The sequence below is a fragment of the Lepidochelys olivacea genome (genome assembly GCF_965140295.1).
Source record: "Lepidochelys olivacea isolate rLepOli2 genome assembly, chromosome: 6".
Classification (NCBI taxonomy): Eukaryota; Metazoa; Chordata; order Testudines; family Cheloniidae; genus Lepidochelys; species Lepidochelys olivacea.
The window spans coordinates 205,623-226,406 of NC_140416.1; the positions used below are offsets into that span (position 1 = coordinate 205,623).

At 58.8% G+C, this 20,784-nt stretch overlaps 1 protein-coding gene across 3 annotated transcripts; it reads right to left on the bottom strand.

Moving 5' to 3' along the window:
* Positions 1 to 1,592: 1,592 nt before the first annotated feature.
* MMP25 (matrix metallopeptidase 25) lies at positions 1,593 to 18,742 on the bottom strand. Of its 3 annotated transcripts, none has more exons than XM_084631113.1 (10): positions 18,576 to 18,742; positions 16,722 to 16,854; positions 16,253 to 16,388; positions 15,809 to 16,104; positions 15,226 to 15,387; positions 14,940 to 15,036; positions 14,716 to 14,798; positions 13,776 to 13,928; positions 2,265 to 2,525; positions 1,593 to 2,063 (listed from the first exon to the last, which is right to left on the bottom strand). In XM_084631113.1, exons 1-10 carry the CDS (start codon positions 18,666 to 18,668, stop codon positions 1,807 to 1,809), a joined length of 1,671 nt encoding a protein of 556 aa, XP_084487239.1. In that variant the 5' UTR covers positions 18,669 to 18,742; the 3' UTR covers positions 1,593 to 1,806. The 3 variants fall into 3 exon arrangements, with proteins under 3 accessions (XP_084487239.1, XP_084487238.1, XP_084487240.1); XM_084631112.1 differs by having other exon boundaries at positions 15,226 to 15,399; XM_084631114.1 differs by lacking the exons at positions 1,593 to 2,063; positions 2,265 to 2,525 and adding an exon at positions 8,924 to 10,333 and having other exon boundaries at positions 15,226 to 15,399.
* Between the last annotated feature and the right edge of the window lie 2,042 nt (positions 18,743 to 20,784).

Sequence of the window (20,784 nt, forward strand, 5' to 3'; positions counted from 1 at the left end):
GGTTCATGTTCTGCCTTTCTCCGCTCATGAAAAAGCTCTTCAGTACCTGGGATTTTCTCCCTGGGAAGGTGTTTATACACTCGATCAAGTCACTTCTCAATTTTCTTTTTGGGAAGTTCTGCAGATTTAAGTCTGTCACCGAAAGCATTTTCTCCAGCCAGCAAATCTTTTTTTGGTTCTCTTCTATGCACCCCTTCCAATTTGCTTGAAACAATTGCTCAGGGATGAGGGGAGGGTTGCTCGATGTGGTGTTGACTCTGAAACCTACTGATATATAGTTAAGTGTCATCATTATTGAGTCTTAATGATTCATAGATTCCAAGGACCATTGTGGTCATCTGGTGTGACACCTCCTTGATGACACAGGCCAGAGAATGGCCCCCAAATAATTCCCAGCCTGTTAAATATTCCCCATGTAGCTATGGATTGAGAGCAAGTCACCCCTTAACCCTCTTTGTTAAGTTAACTAGACAGACTCCAGGAACTCAGTCACTCTAATGCTGGTGGGTTTTAGCAGCAACACGATTTTAAATGGGCCTCCCACCACAGCTGCTCCGGGGCAGCGAAGTTTTGTCAGAAGAAATATCTGGGCCGCCCTAAAGGCAAATGAGCTAATTAATAAACAGCAGGCGAGTTGGAATAAACAGCAAGTGTAACTGGGAGTTGCGGGTGCAGAAAATGAGTGAGAAACCCAGCAATCGAGGCCCGGGGGGCCCCAGCTGTGCCCCACTTTGACCAGAGATTCAGTGGGGCTCAAAGCAGTAGAATGAGCTTTTTCTGGGGAGCCTGGGACATGCAGCGAGCATGCCCAGCCTCAGCTCCTCACCCCAGTGAGTTCTTGGGGCCTGTTTCAGCTCCACCCGGCCCCATAGCTTGGCTCACGGGGGGCAGGGAGGGGGCTCAGCCACCCCAATCCTGGCATGCCCATGTTTTCCTCAGTCCCTGTTCTCTGCCTCTTCCTACTGTCCTGTCCTTCTCCTCCATCTCCCTATCCCCCTGCAGCCCTGTACCCATCCCCCTGCCACTTACTGTGCCTGAACCCCCTTTCCCCAGTGCCCCTCCCAGCAAGTGTTTCCCCCCCAGAATAAACAAAACAAAAAGACCCCCCCTGACAGAGACAGATTTTAGCACCCCAAGCCAGATCCATGGGGTATCTGGCTGGCTGGGGGCAGGGGTGTGTGTGGGGCAAGATGGATGGAGGGGTGTGTGGAGGTGGATGGGGGGGTGGATGGATGAGGGCTGGAGGGGGGTGTGTGGCTGCAGGCGTGTGGGGGGAGGGATGGATGGAAGGGTGCAGGGGGATGCAGGCAAGTGAGGGGCACATACATGGAGAGGGCGTGGGAGGGAGGGGGGGTGGGCAGCTCAGGGGGCGCACACAAACACACCCACCAGCTGGCCAAGCTATGCCATTTGCTCCCTCCCGCCTCCCCACTTGCCCCCGATCCAACCCTCTTCCCTGCCCCGATCCAGACACCAGGCAGCTGTTTCCATTGGCTTTTATTAGAAAACCCTGGGTTGGACAATTTCACGGGCTCCCCTCGATCCCCCTCCCATCGCTGCCCCCCGGCCCGGCCTTCCCATTAACCCGCGGCGCCCCCACTCCCCCCGGCACCGGCACCCAGCAAACGGGGCAAGCGAGAAATAACTACGACAGATAGCCCCAGTGCTCCGCCGACCCACTCTCCTGTTCGCCTGGGCATGCTGCACCCTCTGGTGGCAAGAGTGGGATACTGCACACAGCTGCCCTCTGGTGGCAGCGGTGGGATATGGTAGGGCGTAAAGTGCATTGGCGCAGCATGGCAGGTGTCATTGCAGGGCCCATGCCAGAGCCAGGGTCCAAGTCAGGAAGGCCGGCAGGGGGCCTGGCAGGGCCCCACTGCAGAGACACTGGCCACCTCCAGGCTTCCCGCTCCCGCCCCGTGGCCCTGGGGCCGGAGATGCAGTGGGGGAGCCCTGGCAGTACATCCAGTCCTGGGGGGCTGACCTGGGGTACCCGCTCTCAGCCTCCACGCTGCCCCCCAGAAAGCGCCAGTACTGGGTGCCCTTGAAAAAGTACGTGCTTCCTGCAGAGGAGAGAGAGAGAGAGAGATGAGAACCAGGGCACTCGCTGCAGGGGTGACTTTAGATGGGTGGCCCCGCAATACCGCTCTGTGCCACAAGAGGGAGCTGGACACCAGTCAGCACAGCTCTGTGTTGGCAAAGGAGGCCCGCCTGAGAAGCAGCGTTAGCCTGGGGAACTGCCCGCCGCTGGGAATGCCACCTACCATCGTTCCAGCTGATGATGTCATCCAGCCCAGGGGGCACCCCCTTCCAGAGGGTCAGCGATCTGGGGTACCCGGGCTCCACGTTTCCGGCTCGGTCGTCGAAGCGCCAGTAGTGGGAGTTCTCGAAGAAGTAGGTCTTGCCATTGTGCCCCCAGACGAAGGCTGCCTCCACCGTGACCCCCGGGGGCAGCCCCAGGTCGGTGATGGGGTGGGGAGACCCTGGATCCACCCGGGTGTCAGTGAAGACCCAGAATTGCTGCCCTGTAGAGAGGGTGGAGAGTCAGTATGGAGGGTGGCAGAGTGGGGGGCAGGCTGGGGAGTCAAGTTGGGGGGGTTATTAGGTGCAGAAGGGCATGCTGGGGGTGGTTATGGGGTCCAGTGTTCTGTGGGGCAAGCTGGGGGGTTTGTGGGAGGTCAGGCTGTGGGGGGGTCTGACACTCTGTCTCAAAACAGCACCCTGGGAACCCCCCCTCTTCATCACTGTGATGTGAGGATGCCGGGGGTGGTACAAAGCCTGCCTTGTGAAGGATGGTTTGAAAAGTCTTGATCTGTGGCACATTAGCACCCGGTTGGGTTGTGTGAGCTGTCCCTGGGTGGGGAGTTCGGAAGTTTTTCTCCGTGTGTGTGGGACTGAAATATGTTGTGAGGTTGGGAACCCCCACAACCAGCCTTTCAGTACCGACAAAAGAGCCCCTGTCTCTGCCCAGACGGGTGTTGACGGCCCCTCAACAGGAATCTGCTCTCGCAGGGACTCCCTGGAGAGGCCATGGACCCAACAGGGGCTGCTCAAGCCCGAGTCCCAACCAGGATCTTTCTAGCAGCTGGAAGAAAGTATAAAGGCGGGACGGAGACATCACCACTTGGCCTCTCTCCTTCCCCATCTGAACCCCTGGAAGATGGGCTGGAAGACACAGACTTTGAACTGGGGAGACTGGTCCCAGGCGGGAAGGGAATCCAGCCGGCGTATTTGTCACGGAGTCCCTGGGCGATGCTCTGGAGCTGCTCCCCATGAAGCCAGGCAGGACTCTGGGGAAGTCTCCTCTCTGGGAGCAGCCTGTCTGCAGGACACACAGCTAACCCGGCTTCCACCTTCCTGGGTCTGACCTCGGAGCATTCAGCATCCTCTGCCCCTCCGTGCGCTTCCCACAGTGAGTCCGCCCAGGCGGGGTCCTGGGGAAGCCAGAGGGTCCTGCCCCGCAACTTCGCAGTCAGACGGGACTCTCAGCCAGCCGGTAAAACAGAAGGTTTATTAGACGACAGGAACATGGTCTAAAACAGAGCTTGCAGGTGCAGAGAACGGGACCCCTCAGCTGGGTCCATTTGGGGGGCAGTGAGCCAGACAACCCCGTCTGCCCTTCACTCCATGTCCCAGCCAGCCCCAAACTGAAACCCCCTCCAGCCCCTCCTCCTCTGGGCTTTGTTCCTTTCCTGGGCCAGGAAAATCATAGAATCATAGAATATCAGGGTTGGAAGGGACCCCCGAAGGTCATCTAGTCCAACCCCCTGCTTGAAGCAGGACCAATTCCCAGTTAAATCATCCCAGCCAGGGCTTTGTCAAGCCTGACCTTAAAAACCTCTAAGGAAGGAGATTCTACCACCTCCCTAGGTAACGCATTCCAGTATTTCACCACCCTCTTAGTGAAAAAGTTTTTCCTAATATCCAATCTAAACTTCCCCCACTGCAACTTGAGACCATTACTCCTCGTTCTGTCATCTGCTACCATTGAGAACAGTCTAGAGCCATCCTCTTTGGAACCCCCTTTCAGGTAGTTGAAAGCAGCTATCAAATCCCCCCTCATTCTTCTCTTCTGCAGGCTAAACAATCCCAGCTCCCTCAGCCTCTCCTCATAACTCATGTGTTCCAGTCCCCTAATCATTTTTGTTGCCCTTCGCTGGACTCTCTCCAATTTATCCACATCCTTCTTGAAGTGTGGGGCCCAAAACTGGACACAGTACTCCAGATGAGGCCTCACCAATGTCGAAAAGAGGGGAACGATCACGTCCCTCGATCTGCTGGCTATGCCCCTACTTATACATCCCAAAATGCCATTGGCCTTCTTGGCAACAAGGACACACTGCTGACTCATATCCAGCTTCTCGTCCACTGTCACCCCTAGGTCCTTTTCCGCAGAACTGCTGCCTAGCCATTCGGTCCCTAGTCTGTAGCTGTGTATTGGGTTCTTCCATCCTAAGTGCAGGACCCTGCACTTGTCCTTGTTGAACCTCATCAGATTTCTTTTGGCCCAATCCTCCAATTTGTCTAGGTCCTTCTGTATCCTATCCCTCCCCTCCAGCGTATCTACCACTCCTCCCAGTTTAGTATCATCCGCAAATTTGCTGAGAGTGCAATCCACACCATCCTCCAGATCATTTATGAAGATATTGAACAAAACCGGCCCCAGCACCGACCCTTGGGGCACTCCACTTGATACCGGCTGCCAACTAGACATGGAGCCATTGATCACTACCCGTTGAGCCCGACGATCTAGCCAGCTTTCTACCCACCTTGTAGTGCATTCATCCAGCCCATACTTCTTTAACTTGCTGACAAGAATACTGTGGGAGGCCGTGTCAAAAGCTTTGCTAAAGTCAAGAAACAATACATCCACTGCTTTCCCTTCATCCACAGAACCAGTAATCTCATCATAAAAGGCGATTAGATTAGTCAGGCATGACCTTCCCTTGGTGAATCCACGCTGGCTGTTCCTGATCACTTTCCTCTCATGCAAGTGCTTCAGGATTGATTCTTTGAGGACCTGCTCCATGATTTTTCCAGGGACTGAGGTGAGGCTGACTGGCCTGTAGTTCCCAGGATCCTCCTTCTTCCCTTTTTTAAAGATGGGCACTACATTAGCCTTTTTCCAGTCATCCGGGACTTCCCCGGTTCGCCACGAGTTTTCAAAGATAATGGCCAATGGCTCTGCAATCACAGCCGCCAATTCCTTCAGCACTCTCGGATGCAACTCATCCGGCCCCATGGACTTGTGCACGTCCAGCTTTTCTAAATAGTCCCTAACCACCTCTTTCTCCACAGAGGGCTGGCCATCTGTTCCCCATTTTGTGATGCCCAGCGCAGCAGTCTGGGAGCTGACCTTGTTAGTGAAAACAGAGCAGGAGGTCACCTGATTCCTTTGTTCTCCAACCCTTTAGCTCTCACCTTGCAGGGGGGGAAGGGCCCAGGCCATCAGTGGCCAGGAAACAGGGTGTCGGCCATTCTCTGTGTCCAGACTCCTGCACACACCTGCCCTCTAGGGCTCTGCAATGATCATACACCCTTACCCCACCACTAGATGCTTAAGAACTGCCTAGGGGAAACTGAGGCACCCCCACAATATTCGAAGGAAACATTAAGAACAGTCCCACTTCGTCACATCTCTCCCCCCTTCGAGACCGAACTGAGCAGGGTCACTTTACCCGGTGACCTGGGGAAGTTCGAAGCCACCAACGTTCCCATGGATGCCCCAGCATCTCTCCCATTCCTTGGCAGGAGTTACACCAGGCCCTTCCAGTTTCACACCCTCCCTTAGGTCGGGGGTGGTCGATAGCACTCGCAGGCCGCATGTGGGAAGATTTATGCGGCCCGTGCCCTTTGGCCACCCCAAAACCCCAGGGGGTCAAACTGGGATTGGGTCTTCTCCCCAACAAGCTGGCCAAACACAGCCACTTGGTTATAGGACTGTTTATCTTTCTTAGCAGCTTTCACTTCATCTGAGACCTTCTCAAAGCTATCCACACTGGATCTTTCAACAGGAAAGTCAGTGGATCCATTCACAACAGAAAATTTCTGGCTGTTAGGAACTGAAACTTTCTGGATTAAATCACTTTCACCCCCTTCAGTGGCAGTCAACTGCTTGCAAAGACTCCATGAGGATTCCTTTCCCTAGGGCTTTTCTATGCAGTAATTCACCCCTCCCAGAAATTCTGCCCTTACCCTCTTCACCTAGGGCTTGCTCTAGAGGAACACTTCCCTGAGCAACAACAGACTCTTTCTGGGTCTCCCTTACATCCAGAATCACCTCTGGCCCATCCAGCGGGTTCCTACACAATCCCCTTTCAGGCAAACTTACAGACTCCCTAGATAAAAGGTTAGAAGCATTCTCCTTCCCTTTGCCACACACAAGTTCAGGAATCTTTTCCTTCTTGCTACAGGTTTCCACTCCCTCAGTAGGTAACACAATCACACATCTTCATGCTCTCCTTGTGCCCTGGCTAGGATCTCACCCTGATTAGACAGAGTTGCTGCACCCTTTCCAACAACACACAAGCAATGGGCAAAATACAAGCACCAGAATTGTCTGGGCTCTGGGATTTTACATAGACACTAACTGGATGCGACCTAGTTACAGGGCCATTCTCCCGAGCAGACACAAACTTAGGACCCTTCCCTTCCTGGGCTTTAGCTGAATCCAGAACCAGCTCTGTGACAACTGCACGACCCTCAACCATCACAGGCTGAAAGGCCCCTTCTGTCTGCTCCACAGACCAAGAAGAGCCGGACACACTTTCTCCTTTACCAGACACACAGGTTGGGATCTCATTCCCTTTGTCCCAGCACACAAGGCTGGTCACAGACAACTGCTTGGAGATCAGGGTAGCTCCCTCCATAGGCAAGTCAATACCCCTGACAGACACAGGCACGTTTCCTTCACTGTCACAATTCTCCACCCAGGTACCTGGTAAGGTCCAGAGACTCTCATCTTCCACTCTCCTCGCCTTCCCCCACTGCTGACTAGACACAGCCATCAGCTCACAAGGCTGCCTGGGCTCATCCAGACTTTCCTTACCAAGCACCTTGCTACTCCCCACAGATCCCCTGCCCTGCCTGTGTCTCCCCCCACTCAGCTGGGGTCTCAGCTCCCACTGTGCTCAGCACTGCCCTTGCTGTCCCAGTGGGGATAGGCAGCAAGCTCCCTGCTTTCCTCACAGCATCAGAGCCAGCCTGAGCCCCCTCTCCGGTGTGCAATGGGGCGGGGAGCCCCAGGGGTCTGGTTACAGGCAGGCAGGTAGCCTGAGCCTAGCAACTCCTCCCCGCTGCCAGCCAGGTCATCTGCATTTTCACTGACCATTTCCCTCTCCGCCGATTGGTTCCCTGGATTCAAATTCAAACCCTTGGCCGTACAGGAGCGGGGCCTGGATCCTGTCCCAAAGAGACACAGTCACCCCACAACAGGATCTCGCAGCCGATATCCCGGAGAACCCCAACGACCAGCCAGCCCCACCCCTCCTGGGTCTGCACAGGGATCTGGGCCATAGGCAGGGCGAGGGGCTTCGTCCCTGGGACCCTCATCCAGCTCACACAGCCCCTCAGCCTCTGAGGCTGCATCACCCAGGGCCTGACACCAGTTCTCTCTGTCCCAGGATCTCGCCACCCCAGGAACGTCTCCCCATTGACCATCACCTTCCGCTCCCCCGGGGGTCCGAGGGGCCTGGCCCCAGGAAACTCCACACAGACATATAGGTTGGTACCAGGAGTGGGAGCGTGTCCACCTCCCCACCCATCTGGCTGACGGAGTCTGTGGCCTTGGGACCCAGCAAGGGAGCTAGACACCGGGGCTTTTCCACATCCCCGCCACCCCCCTTAACCAGGGGCAGCGATTTACTCTCGAGGTTCCCTGCGGAACTGGCCCCCCGGGGTCTATCCCCACTCACCCCTGGGGGGTCCCCTAGGCCTCTCCGCCCCACCACCGCCAGTTCATGCCGCTGCTGCTTCTGCAGCTCTTTCTCGGGCTCTCGCTGTCTCTCACAGTCCTCTTGCTCTCTCGGACTCAGCTCCAATCCCGTCCGTCTCCGATCCCCCGATGGGGAACCCGATCGTGAAGACCCCCGTCTGGTCGGGAACAGGAGTCTTGGGGATGCCTGGCTCCCACTCCCGCTGCTCCCAGATCCTGCGATAGCCCCATTTGGGTCAGGAATCTGTTCCTTAGAGCGGTCATCCTCCTCCAGCTGCACGATTAACTCTGCTTTGGTGAACTTTCCAAGGCTCAACCCTCTCTTTCTGCACAGGGTTACAATGTCCTTCTTCAGGAGACGGTGACAGGCCATCACTCCGCTCCTGCCAAGTTGTTGTGGACTCACAGGCCCGTGTGTTCTCAGCTCCCCACGGTTTCCAGGGAGAACCCCTAGTGTGCCAGCCCTTCTCGAGGTCACCCCCTCTTTGCCAGGGTCGAGCTGCAGACTCCTCCGTCCCTGGGACCGCTCGCTGCAATCCCCCGGGGGACCCTGTTACTGCAAAAGTCCTTCTCGCTGGTCACACACTCCCAGGGGTTAACCGCCCCCCGAAACCGCTCCTCTCTGAGCCTTCAGCAGGCCTGGTCCCCGTCAATCCCCCTTCGTGTTACTGCTCCCCAGTCACTTACTGCAGGAAGCACCATCCACGGGGTGCAGTACATCCCACCGCTGCCACCAGTTGTCACGGAGTCCCCGGGCGATGCTCTGGAACTGCTCCCTACGAAGCCAGGCAGGACTCTGGGGCAGTTGCCTTTCTGTGAGCAGCCTGTCTGCAGGACACACAGCTCACCCAGCTTCCCCCTTCCTGGGTCTGACCTCGGAGCATTCAGCGTCCTCTGCCTCTCCGTGCGCTTCCCCCAGTGAGTCCGCCCAGGTGGGGTCCTGGGGAAGCCAGAGGGTCCTGCCCCCCAACTCCGCAGTCAGACGTGACCATCAGCCATTCAGTAAAACAGAGGTTTATTAGATGACAGGAACATGGTCTAACACAGAGCTTGTAGGTGCAGAGAACAGGACCCTTCAGCTGGGTCCATTTTGGGGGGCGGTGAGCCAGACAACCACGTCTGCACTTCACTCCATGTCTCCAGCCAGCCCCAAACTGAAACTCCCTCCAGCCCCTGCTCCTCTGGGCTTTGTCCCTTTCCCCGGCCAGGAGGGCACCCGATTCCTTTGTTCTCCAACCCTTTAGCTCTCACCTTGCAGGGGGGAAGGGCCAGGACATCAGGTGCCAGGAAACAGGGTGTCGGCCATTCTCTGTGTCCAGACCCCTGTACACACCTGCCCTTTAGGGCTCTGCAATGATCATACAACCTTACCCCAGCACCTAGATACTTAAGAACTGCCTAGGGGAAACTGAGGCACCCCCACACTAATCAGAGGAAACATTAAGAACAGTCCCACTTCGTCACAGTATTGACAACTGTGAGCTGCCTGGACCATCCTCTAGGGTGGGAGACGACTTGAGTGACATCTTGCTTAGTCTGTGGCATTTAGACGTCGAGTTTATTCTTACGTAACCGAGTCTGAGCTCTGCGCCTGAGCCGTCCCATCTCTTAAAAACCTGTCTTCCTGTCGTGACTAAACCTGTTTGATGTTTTACCTAGAACAGTGGTTTGGGGTTGAAATGCTCAGGGGAATCTCGGCTCCGGTTACAAAGGCTGGTGCGCGTCCCCTTTCCTCTGAGGAACTAATTAACGAGCTTGCAGTGGCCAAAGAGTCTGCAGCAGCGTCAGACGGTATATCTCTGGGGTGCAAGGCTGGGGGTTTGGCTGGTGCTGCTCTCGGGAGCATTCATGCAGTTTAGCTGGGTGTGGGTCTCCGCATGCGGACGGCTGAGTGATCGCAGCGCCTGGAGGGGTTTGCTGCGTGTCACTGGCAGGGCGTTGTGAGAGACAGCCCAGGCTGGAGAGTTCGGGGCCCCGGCTGTCCCACAGCCCCAGGCTGCACCCCGGGGGTCCCGGCCCAGTGGGGTGAAACACACAGCTTGCACTCAGCCAGACTTGCACTTCGTACACTGGTGTGGAGATTTGAGGTGAGGCTTTGAGTGCGGTGGCTGAGACCAGCCAAGAGCCGGTTGCCAGTTGGTTATTCTCAGTTTGCTGCTTTCGGGACCAGGAAGGAGGAACAGAAAGAGACGCGCGAGGGGGAGGCCGTTTCCAGTTCAGCGCTGCACAAACCGCACGGAGGAGCAAGAACCTGAGCAAACCTGGGAGCTGCAGCAGCTGGAGGTCGGGGCTTCCCAGCGAGCCTCGAAGAAGGAAGCAGAAAAGGCCAAAGGGGAAGCCGTGCACAGCGCCGGGACGAGGGGCCCAGGAACAAGCCGAGGTGTTGGCCGGTCAGAGGCCCTGCAGCAGACAGAGGGAGTGGCACTTCACCAGGCAACAGAGCCAGGGCAGCAGGTTTGTATCAATTGTGATGGTGTCCGGAACGGGTCCAAGTCCCGCCACCCCCCCACCTGCCTAAGGCTCTGGGAAGGGGTTTGGGGTGCTGGGTGCGGGCTCTGGGAAGGGGTTTGGGGTGCTGGGTGCAGGCTCTGGGAAGGGGTTTGGGGTGCTGGGTGCAGGCTCTGGGCTGGGGCAGGGGGTTGGGGTGCAGGAGGGGGTGCGGGAGGGGGTTTGCGGTGCTGGGTGCAGGCTCTGGGCAGGGGCAGGGGTTTGGGGTGCAGAGGTATAACAGAAAATCTGTGCAAGGGCCTTCTCTGATGAGGATAGTCTGAGGCCCTGTTTTAGGGTGACCAGATGTCCCGATTTTATAGGGACAGTCCCAATTTTTGGGTCTTTGTCTTATATAGACTCCTATTACCCCCCACCCCGTCCCGATTTTTCACATTTGCCGTCTGGTCACCCTACCCTGTTCTTAGGCTCAGGCCTCTGGCTAAGCAGCAGGGGCAGCCATAAGCTGGGACGCGAACGGTCACCTCCTCACGTCCCAGACTGGTCATGCTGAAATAAGGGGCTACTGGGCTGTTAGGATACGGTCCTGTCCCGAGAGTGCTCATCACCACCAGACAAAGATAGTTAAAGAAAACTTAGGTTGACAGCACCCAGTCTGGCAAGAACTCACTTCTCAATAGTTGTGGGTGCGAAACCCTCATTCCTGTCTGGTTTATCTTTCTGGCCCCCACTTGTCTATTGCTAATCTGTCTGGTTCCCTAATTGTTTCGGTCTGCTATAGGGGTAAGTTAATTAGGGTAGTGGGATATAATTGGTTAGAGAATTATGTTACAATATGTTAGGATGGGTTAGGTAAATTTCAGTAGAATGATTGGTTAAGGTACAGCTGAGAATACTACTATATAAATTAGAGGCAAACAGGAAGTAAGTTGGGAGTCGAAAATAAGGACAAAGGAACTTGGATTTAAGCTTGCTGGAAGTTCATCCCAACAAACATTGAATTGTTTGCACCTTCGGACTTCGGGTAGAGTTGCTCTCTGTTCACACGAGAAGGACCAGGGAAGCGGGAGAGAGAAGGAATAAGCTGTCTAAGTAGAGGAATGCCTCCTCACTGGTCGCTTGGGAGAGGATGCCCAGGACAGAGTGGCTGGTTCAGCATCTGTGCACGCAGCCTGGGACCTGGGAACGGTGTAACCGACCTCCTGGAGGGGAGCAGTCAGGCGGCTGACCTCTCTGGGACAGAGAAAGGGGGTGACAGAGGATACCCCGATCCAGGTCTTCAGGCTGCTGCTCCTGATAGGCTTTTGGAGAGTAACTGTGTCTCTGTAAACCACGGTGCAGCTCCCACGCCTGTGACAGCCAAGGAGTCGGGTGCAGGAAGTTTCGAGGCAGTGGTTGTCTGTGGGAATGCAAGTGACCCAGCTGGCAGAGGGGAGAAGGGCTTCCCCCGGGCTGGTAAGACACAGGAGAGATGAGGGAGAGATGCCAGGAAAAGGCACCTCTGACCAAAGAGATCACAGCCCTCTAGGGAGAGGAGCCAGCACTGGGTCCTTCCCCGCCCGTCCCCAAGAGGGGAGCTGGAATATGTGCATATGCATCACCCTGCGGTTGACAGACAGCTCCGCAGCGGGTTGGCCAACATGCAAAGTCCCCTGACCTCCTTCCCACACTGCACCCTAGAGCACCACAGCCCCACGGAGAGGATCGGCTGGAGAACCCACACTGAAGGGAAGAAACCCAGGAACGGAACACACGCTGAGGTTCATGGAGGCGTTCAAAGACACGATGGGTATTGAGCAAACCACACCGTCTAAACAGAAGGCACGATCTGACCAAGACACTAGCGAAGACTGACCTGTGATCAAGAGTTTAGTTAACACGGCTACACAGATGTTCTCTAGCCGCCCAGGGAAGACACACTTACTAACTGGTGAGATCACTGGAGAGGAGCCACAACGTGTTCACAGACTTTGCAAGGGCGTCTGTGGGTAATACCACAAGGTTTAGTGATGCTTGGGAGTGGCACGGTCAGACCCTAAAGTGGACCTTGGGCCCACAGCTGCTGCATTAGTCAGTGATTCACACTCCTGCAGAGGGCGGAGGTGTGACACTCTGTGTCTTAAAACACCAGGCTGGGAACCCACTCTGTGTTCATCACTGTGATGTGAGGATGCCGGGGGTGGTACAAAGCCTGCCTTGTGAAGGATGGTTTGAAAAGTCTTGATCTGTGGCACATTAGCACCCGGTTGGGTTGTGTGAGCTGTCCCTGGGTGGGGAGTTCGGAAGTTTTTCTCCGTGTGTGTGGGACTGAAATATGTTGTGAGGTTGGGAACCCCCACAACCAGCCTTTCAGTACCGACAAAAGAGCCCCTGTCTCTGCCCAGACGGGTGTTGACGGCCCCTCAACAGGAATCTGCTCTCGCAGGGACTCCCTGGAGAGGCCATGGACCCAACAGGGGCTGCTCAAGCCCGAGTCCCAACCAGGATCTTTCTAGCAGCTGGAAGAAAGTATAAAGGAGGGACGGAGACATCACCACTTGGCCTCTCTCCTTCCCCAACTGAACCCCTGGAAGATGGGCTGGAAGACACAGACTTTGAACTGGGGAGACTGGTCCCAGGCGGGAAGGGAATCCAGCCGGCGTATTGACAACTGTGAGCTGCCTGGACCATCCTCTAGGGTGGGAGACGACTTGAGTGACATCTTGCTTAGTCTGTGGCATTTAGACGTCGAGTTTATTCTTACGTAACCGAGTCTGAGCTCTGCGCCTGAGCCGTCCCATCACTTAAAAACCTGTCTTCCTGTTGTGACTAAACCTGTTTGATGTTTTACCTAGAACAGTGGTTTGGGGTTGAAATGCTCAGGGGAATCTCGGCTCCGGTTACAAAGGCTGGTGCGTGTCCCCTTTCCCCTGAGGAAGTGGCGAACTCAGGGAGTCGAGCTCAGTGGCAGGCGGAATATTTCTGGGGGGCAAGGCTGGGGGGATTTGGCTGGTGCCTTTGTGTGTGATCCGTGAGTGGCTCTGGGAGCGTTCATGCCATCGAGCTGGATGTTGGGGCTCCACATGCGGACGGCTGAGTGATCGCAGCACCCGGAGGGGTTTGCTGCATGTCACTGGCAGGGCATTGTGAGGGACTGCCCAGGCTGGAGAGTTAGCGGTACCCCAGTTCCAGGCTGCACCCTGGGGATCCCGTCATGGGGGGGCGCTATGGGTGCTCATATGCAGGGCAGGTTGGGAGCTATGGGGTGCAGTGGAGCAGGCTGGGGGGGCTATAGGGTCAGGCTATGAGGGTTATGGGGTGCAGCGTTACAGTGTGGGGCAGGCTGTGCGGTCATATGGGTCAGGCTGGAGATACAAGGGGGTTGAGGTATAATGTGGGGGTCACCCCCCCTCACCAATGAAGAAGACGATCTTGCTGTCGTTACTCCGCTCATAGACGGCATCGATTGTCCCAAAATCCAGGGGGAGCCCCATCCAGAAGCGTTGGGTCTGCGCTGGCTCCAGGGAAACCAGGTTACGGGCTGGCTGCATCCTCCAGAAATGCTTCCCTGTCAGGGAAAGGGGACCCAGACATTGGGGGGGGGCAGAAATGAGCCCCCTCAACCCTCCCACTGCCCAAAGGTCTCAGAAAGCAGTGTTAGCATATGGAACTCCACGCTACATGAATTTGGACATTAAAGTGAACTTAGCCTGCGGGACACCCCTCCAGAGCAACCTCCCATTGAGGGGCTGTTATCTTGGCAAACTCTCCCCTCCCCAAGCCTCCTCCAAGAAACAGCACCCCGCCCCCACCCCCGGACTGTGATGAAATGTCCTTAATCTGCAGAACTTCCCCCCCCCAGGAAATGTACAGAGAGCTGCAAGAATGTTAACCACAAATTCGCAGCAATGTTTTTCACTTCTTGCCCCGGGAAGGTGGACTGTGACCAACAAAAAACACACACACCTGTAATTAGCCCAACTCCCCATGATGCCAAGAAATGTGCCCTAATTAGGCTGTGCAAAACCTGGGTTGTTAACCAAGAGATCAGCTTGACAGATGCCCAGAAAACAGTGTTAGCCAGTGGGAAGCCGAGCCACATCAAATTATAGCCAGATTGCCAAACTGTGCACCGCTACCCTGTGGGACTCCCCACCTCATGAAATTATAGTGAGATTGCTACAAAAATGTGTTGTTACCCCGTGGGACTCCATGCTGCATGGGATTATAGTGAGATTGAACTGACTCCCATGCTGCCCCCTGAGAGGAGACCGGAGGGGGTGGGGGTGGCGTTAACCCACGGGACTCCCTGCCACATGAAATCAGACCACGGGGCAGGGGGGGAAGCGACTCACTCTTGAAGAAGAAAACCTCCCCGCGGATGTTGGCGATGGCGTCAAAATGGGCCTGACAGCGATCGGGGGCCGGTGGGCGGGGCCTGCGGGGACAGACAAACACAAGTGGGGTGCGCTGCATGGCCCCGGCAGGCACCGGGGAAGGAGGGAACGAGGCTCAGTGCAGTGGGGAGCGATGGGGTGAAGGAGGAGAAGGGATGTGGGGCCAGGGAGCCGATACTCACTGCCAGGTGGGTCTGTGGGGTGGCAGATCGGGGATGCGGGGCTGGGTGGGGATGGGCCGTGCCGGCGGCTCCTCTCCGGAGCGAAGTTCTCTCCTCCCTGGAGCGGGGAGAGAAGGAAGGAGTGAGCGAACGAAGGGGAAAGAACCAGCGAACCAGTAAAAGGCGGAAGAACAAAGGAAGGAACGAGGCCCGGGAAGAAGGAACGAGAGAAGGAGAAAGGATCAAGGGAGGAGGAGAGGAGGACAGGGGCGGAGGGGACGGAGCAGGGCCTGGGGGGGCTGCTCACCGTACAGGGTCTGGATGCCCAGGGCGTCGTCGGGGGGCAGCTGGTAGAGGTGGGCCAGCCCCACGGGGCCCTGGTAATAGGGCATCATGATGGACTCCTTGGTGGAGGAGTGGGCCAGCCCCAGGGCGTGACCGAACTCGTGAACCGCCACGGCGAAGAGATCTGTGCCGGCACCTGGGGGGCACAGTGAAAGAGAGACACTACGCCCCCCCCCGGCCCCTGCCTGGCCCACGGTGCCCCCTGCTTCCCCCCATACCATTGCCTCCCCCCACCACTACCCACCCCACGGCGTCCCCTGTCCTGCAGCAGCCCCTGCTGCCCCCCCATCCCCTACACTGTTAAGCCCCCCTTAGCACCCCCTGCCAAGCCCCCTGCTGCTCCCTGCACCACAGCACCCCCTGCTGCCTCCCCATGCCACTCTCTGCCCCACAGGGCCCCCTGCTTCCCCCCACTGCTTCCCCCGCCACTACCTGCCCTATGGCACCCCCTGCTTCCCCCCCATGCCATTCCCTGCCCCACGGGGCCCCCTGAGCTGCTACCTGCCCCTTGCCCCCCCCGCCAATCCGCCCCACTCCCTGCTGACCCTGCTGCGTGGCCTGGGGGTCGTAGACCCAGGTCTCCTCATCGTCGAAGTGGGTGTCTCCGGAGATGGGGTGCTCCCCGGGGAAGAAGGCATGGGCCAGGGTGCTGCCCGGCCCGTCGAAGGGGTACCCGTCCTCGTGGAAGGAGCGGCTGAAATCCACCAGGATGTCGGCGTCGGCGTCGGGCGCCTCGTGGAACGTCAGGGCCGACGCGTTGCCCCAGGCCTGCAGGGCGTAGAAGAGCAGGGTGCGGACTTGGTCCCGGGGCAGGCCGGAGGCCTGGGGGTAGGAGCGGACCCTGCCGGGGAAGGGGAAGGAAACGGAGGGAATGAGAAACCGGGGGGCAGAAGACGAGACAGAGGACGAGAGGCGAACAAGGGAGTGAAGGAGAAAACGGGACGGGAGAGGAGAAAACCGGGAAAAGAACCCAGGCGTCCGGCACTCACATCCAGGTCAGCTCCTTCACGGGCCAGACGCTGCCGCTGTGGGCATAACGTTTCCGCCGGCGCATCAGCTCCGAGGTGCCGATGATGTCGGGGAGGGAGCAGCGCGGCTGGTCCATCATCGCCAGGGTCCTGTCGTCTGCAGAGAGAGCAGGGATAGAACCCAGGTGTCCGGGGTCCCAGCCCCCCCTGCTCTAACCACCAGACCCCACTCCCCTCCCAGAGCTGGGGAGAGAACCCAGGAGTCCTGGCTCCCAGACCCCACCCACTAGACCCCACTCCCCTCCCAGAGCTGGGGAGAGAACCCAGGAGTCCTGGCTCCCAGACCCCACCCACTAGACCCCACTCCCCTCCCAGAGCTGGGGAGAGAACCCAGGAGTCCTGGCTCACAGGCCCCGCCCTGCTCTAACCCACCAGCCCCCACTCCCCTCTCAGAGCCAGGGAGAGAACCCAGGCGTCCTGCCACACCTACCCAGAATCCCCGTCGCCTGCAGTCCTGCAAATTTCTGCATCATTCTGACAGCATCTTGCAGCCCCTCCTCAGTCTGGAGTCGGGCCTGCATGGGGTCTGGGGGGGGCAGGTACCCGTAGCGGGTCAGCCAGTCCTGGCGGGGGGGAGGGGACGAATAGCAAAGAAAGGGTGAGAAGCCGGGAGCTCCCAGCTACTCCAGCCCAGCCTCTCCCTGCAGGGGGCGCTGTGGGGAGGGGCGCTGTGGGGAGGGGCGCTGTGGGGAGGGGCGCTGTGGGGAGGGGCGCTGTGGGGAGGGGCGCTGTGGGGAGGGGCGCTGTGGGGGGCTCTCGCTCCCTGCACCCCACTGTCTGGTCATGGGCTCAGAGCTCCCATTGTTCAGCCAGAGGAGAGTAAAGATCAAACAGACGCCCCCTGGTTTCTCTGCCCCCCCCCATTTCCTCTGCCTCCCCCCTGCCAGCTTGCTGCTGGATGGGGGGCGGGGAAGGGAATGGGGCGAGCTACCAGGCCCAGTTGCAATGCACAGGGGGACGGGACCTAGTAGATCCCTTCCCGGGGAGAAGGAGAACTCGGGAACCCAGGAGGTGAGTGGTGCTGGGATCCAATCGATTCCCTCCCGCAAAATCCTGCCCCAAGCGGGGTCCCTTGCACCTGGAGCTGGGATCTCCTAGATCCGTCCCCGGAAGCTGGGTACAGCTGAGAGTCGATGGATCCTCCCACCAGAGACCGTTAGATCCACCCACCGGCGGCCGATGGAGCTCAAATCCACCAGATCCCTCCCAAGGCGCACACGATATGGGAACCCAGTAGATCCTTCCCATGGTGGGTGGAGGGACCGAGTGGGTCCACACTCTGCCCCGTGCCCGAGGCAGACCCAGGATCAGGAGGTTGTTGGATCCAGTTGATCCCAGCCACAGGAATGAGGAGGCAACTTGACCCCATGGAGATGAGCAAAAGCAGGATCGTGTCAATTCTCCTCACTGGGTCTGGGATCCGTTGGGGGCTTTCCTGGGGGGGGCATGCAGGGTACAGGATCAAGTGGATCTTCCCCACAGAGCCAGGCAATAAGTGCTGGGATCCAGTTGATCCTGCCCATGATACAGATTGGATGGAGCTGATCCCCTTGACTATTTGGACACAGAGGGGATCCCACACATGGTGGGTGGAATCAAGTAGATCCCACAAGCAGCCACCCAGCGGATCACCTAGGGCAGCAAATAAACATGGGACCAGGCAGCTCCTTCTGCGGAGGCAGGTGGAAGCAGGATCGACTGGGATCTACCTCCCCGGGGTGCCCCGCAGCTGTGGGATCCAGTCGGTCCTTTCCCGGGTGACCGGCGGAAGCAGACTGGATCCCGAGGGGGATGTGGCTGCTGGGAGCGAGTCTCTCCCTGTGCAGGGTCATGGATTGGATCCTGGGGATCTGGGATCCAGTGGGTCTCTCCCAGGGTGCGGGGGGCAGGGGAGGAAGCAGCCAGGAGTTAATGGGTTTCTCGCCTCCATTCTGCCGGCGCCTGCGGTGAGGAGTAACTCGAAACCCCGGTCGATTCCCGACCCGAAGCATCAGGCAGAGAGACAGGGGTTCCCCTCCTCCACCCTACTTCCCTCCCAGAGAACCCAGGCGTCCTGGCTCCCCTCCGCCACCCTGCTGCCCTTCCAGGGGACCCAGGCGTCCTGGCTCCCCTCTGCCACGCTACTGCCCTTCCAGGGGACCCAGGCGTCCTGGCTCCCCTCTGCCACGCTACTGCCCTTCCAGGGGACCCAGGCGTCCTGGCTCCCAGCCCCCCCTGCTCTGACCCACCAGACCCCACTCCCCTCCCAGAGCCAGGGAGAGAACTCAGGAGTCCGGGCACTCACCACTCCCTTGCTGAGGCGCTGGGTGCTGGGCCGGCCGGCCGGGCGGTGGGGCAGGGTGGCCAGCCCGAGCCATAGGGCCGGTAGCCACAGCATCGTACTGGCCGGGGTGTGTGTGGGGGGGGGTGTCTCTCTCCACCCCACGGGGCGCTGAGGACGTGATGCTGCCCAGCGAGCTCCTCTGCCCTATATACCAGCCCCCCCCCCCCCCCCCCCCGGCTGGCTCCTCCCCAGCCCCGCCCAGCCTGCATCGATCCACACACAGGAGCCCGGACTCCTGGGTTCCCTCCAAACTCCCCCCAGGCTCGGGAGTTGGGGAATTAGCTCAGCAAGTCGCAGAGCCGGCGGGGGGGGGAATGGGGGGGGCGGGTCTGTTTCTTTCTCTCTCAGATCCCGACCCCAATTAGCCGCTCTGCCCCCCTGGAGGAACCCCCCCCCCGACCTGCTGCTTTGATCCCACCCCCTTCCTTCCCCACTAATCTCCCTCTATTTCCTCCCGTCACACCCGGCTGCCCCCCACCAGCACCCGGCATGTGGGGTTCACATGGGGGGACCCACAGACCACGACCCTTGAAAGGAAAAGGGGTCCCCTCTGCATCATCTCCCCCAAACTCCAGTCACCTCCAAACACTCCAGACCCCTAGAACTGCCCCCAGCTCCCCCAAATACCCCAGCCCCCCAGATCTGCCTCCAGCCCCCCAGCTTCCCCCAAATACCCCAGCCCCCTAGAACTGCCTTCAGCCCCCCAGCTCCCCCAAATACCCCAGCACCCCAGATCTGCCTCCAGCCCCCCAGCTTCCCCTGCCCATCCCCCAATCTCCCCAATTCCTCTAGAACTTCCCACAGCCTGAGCTTACCCCAAATCCCCCCCCGACTCCCCGCATTTCCCCAGCCCCCAAATCCCCCTCACTCCCATCCCAGCCCCCCCCTCCCCATCCATCCCCACACTCTGCCCCCTGGCTGGGGAGCGCACCCTAAACATGGCAGAGCCAGCGGAGGGGGGAGGGGAGCCCCCAAGCTGTCTCTGGTCCCGTCCCCCACCCCACATTCAGGCCCCTTCTGCTCGGCAATTAACCCTGGGCCGGGCAGATCAAAGGCAGGGACCCCTCCCCCACCCTTCTGCCATCCATCTCCTTCCTCAGCCCCACAGCCCCGGGGGCCGGAGACCACCAGACTGTGTCCAGCGCCGGGCGAGGGGTTCCTGTGTGCCCAGCCCCCGCCAGCTGCCCCAGCGCCGGGTGAGGGGTCCCCGTGTGCCCAGCCCCCCCCTCAGCTGCCCCAGCGCCGGGCGAGGGGTCCCCGTGTGCCCAGCTCCCCCCCAGCTGCCCCAGCACCGGGAGAGGGGTCCCCGTGTGCCCAGCCCCCCACCCCATCCCAAGGGGGGGTTGTGATGAAGTGGGACTGTTCTTAATGTTTCCTCCGAATATTGTGGGGGTGCCTCAGTTTCCCCTATCAGTTCTTAAGTCTCTAGGGGGTGGGGTAAGGGTGTATGATCGTTGCAGAGCCCTAGAGGGCAGGTGTGTGCAGGGGTCTGGACACAGGGAATGGCCGACACCCTGTTTCCTGGCCACTGATGGCCTGGACCCTTCCCCTCTGCAAGGTGAGAGCTAAAGGGTTGGAGAACAAAGGGATCCGGTGACCTCCCGGCCCGGGAAAGGGACAAAGCCCAGAGCAGGGGGGGCTGGGGGGAGTTTCAGTTGGGGGCTGGCTGGGACATGGAGTGAAGGGCAGACGGGGTTGTCTGGCTCACTGCCCCCCAAAATGGACCTGGCTGAGGGGTCCCGTTCTCTGCACCTGCAAGCTCTGTGTTAGACCATGTCCCTGTCGTCTAATAAACCTTCTGTTTTACTGGCTGGCTGAGAGTCACGTCTGAATGCGGAGTTGGGGGGCAGGACCCTCTGGCTCCCCCAGGACCCCGCCTGAGCGGACTCGCTGTGGGAAGCGCCCGGAGGGGCAGAGGAGGCTGAATGCTCCGCGGTCAGACTCAGGAAGGTGGAGCCGGGGGAGCTGTGTGTCCTGCAGACAGGCTGCTCCCCGAGAGGAGACTCCCCAGAGTCCTGCCTGGCTTCATGGGGAGCAGTTCCCGAGCATCGCCCGGGGACTCTGTGACAGGGGCCTCCCTGACTTCTCCAGCCCCAGGCCCCCATCCCCAGGGTCTAGGGAAGAAGGTTTCCCCAAGTCACAAGGCTGGAGGATGCAGGGAGCTCAGGGC

Bases quoted from the DNA above. Each gene is read 5' to 3' on its own strand.
- MMP25 (XM_084631112.1), bottom strand. From the start codon at position 18,668: ATGCTGTGGCTACCGGCCCTATGGCTCGGGCTGGCCACCCTGCCCCAC. The intron at 16,389-16,721 runs GTAGGTGTGGCA...CTCTCTCTGCAG, and splicing joins GCAGGCGACGGGGATTCTGG to ACGACAGGACCCTGGCGATG. The intron at 13,929-14,715 runs GTGAGTCGCTTC...TTTCCCTGACAG, and splicing joins GGAGGTTTTCTTCTTCAAGA to GGAAGCATTTCTGGAGGATG.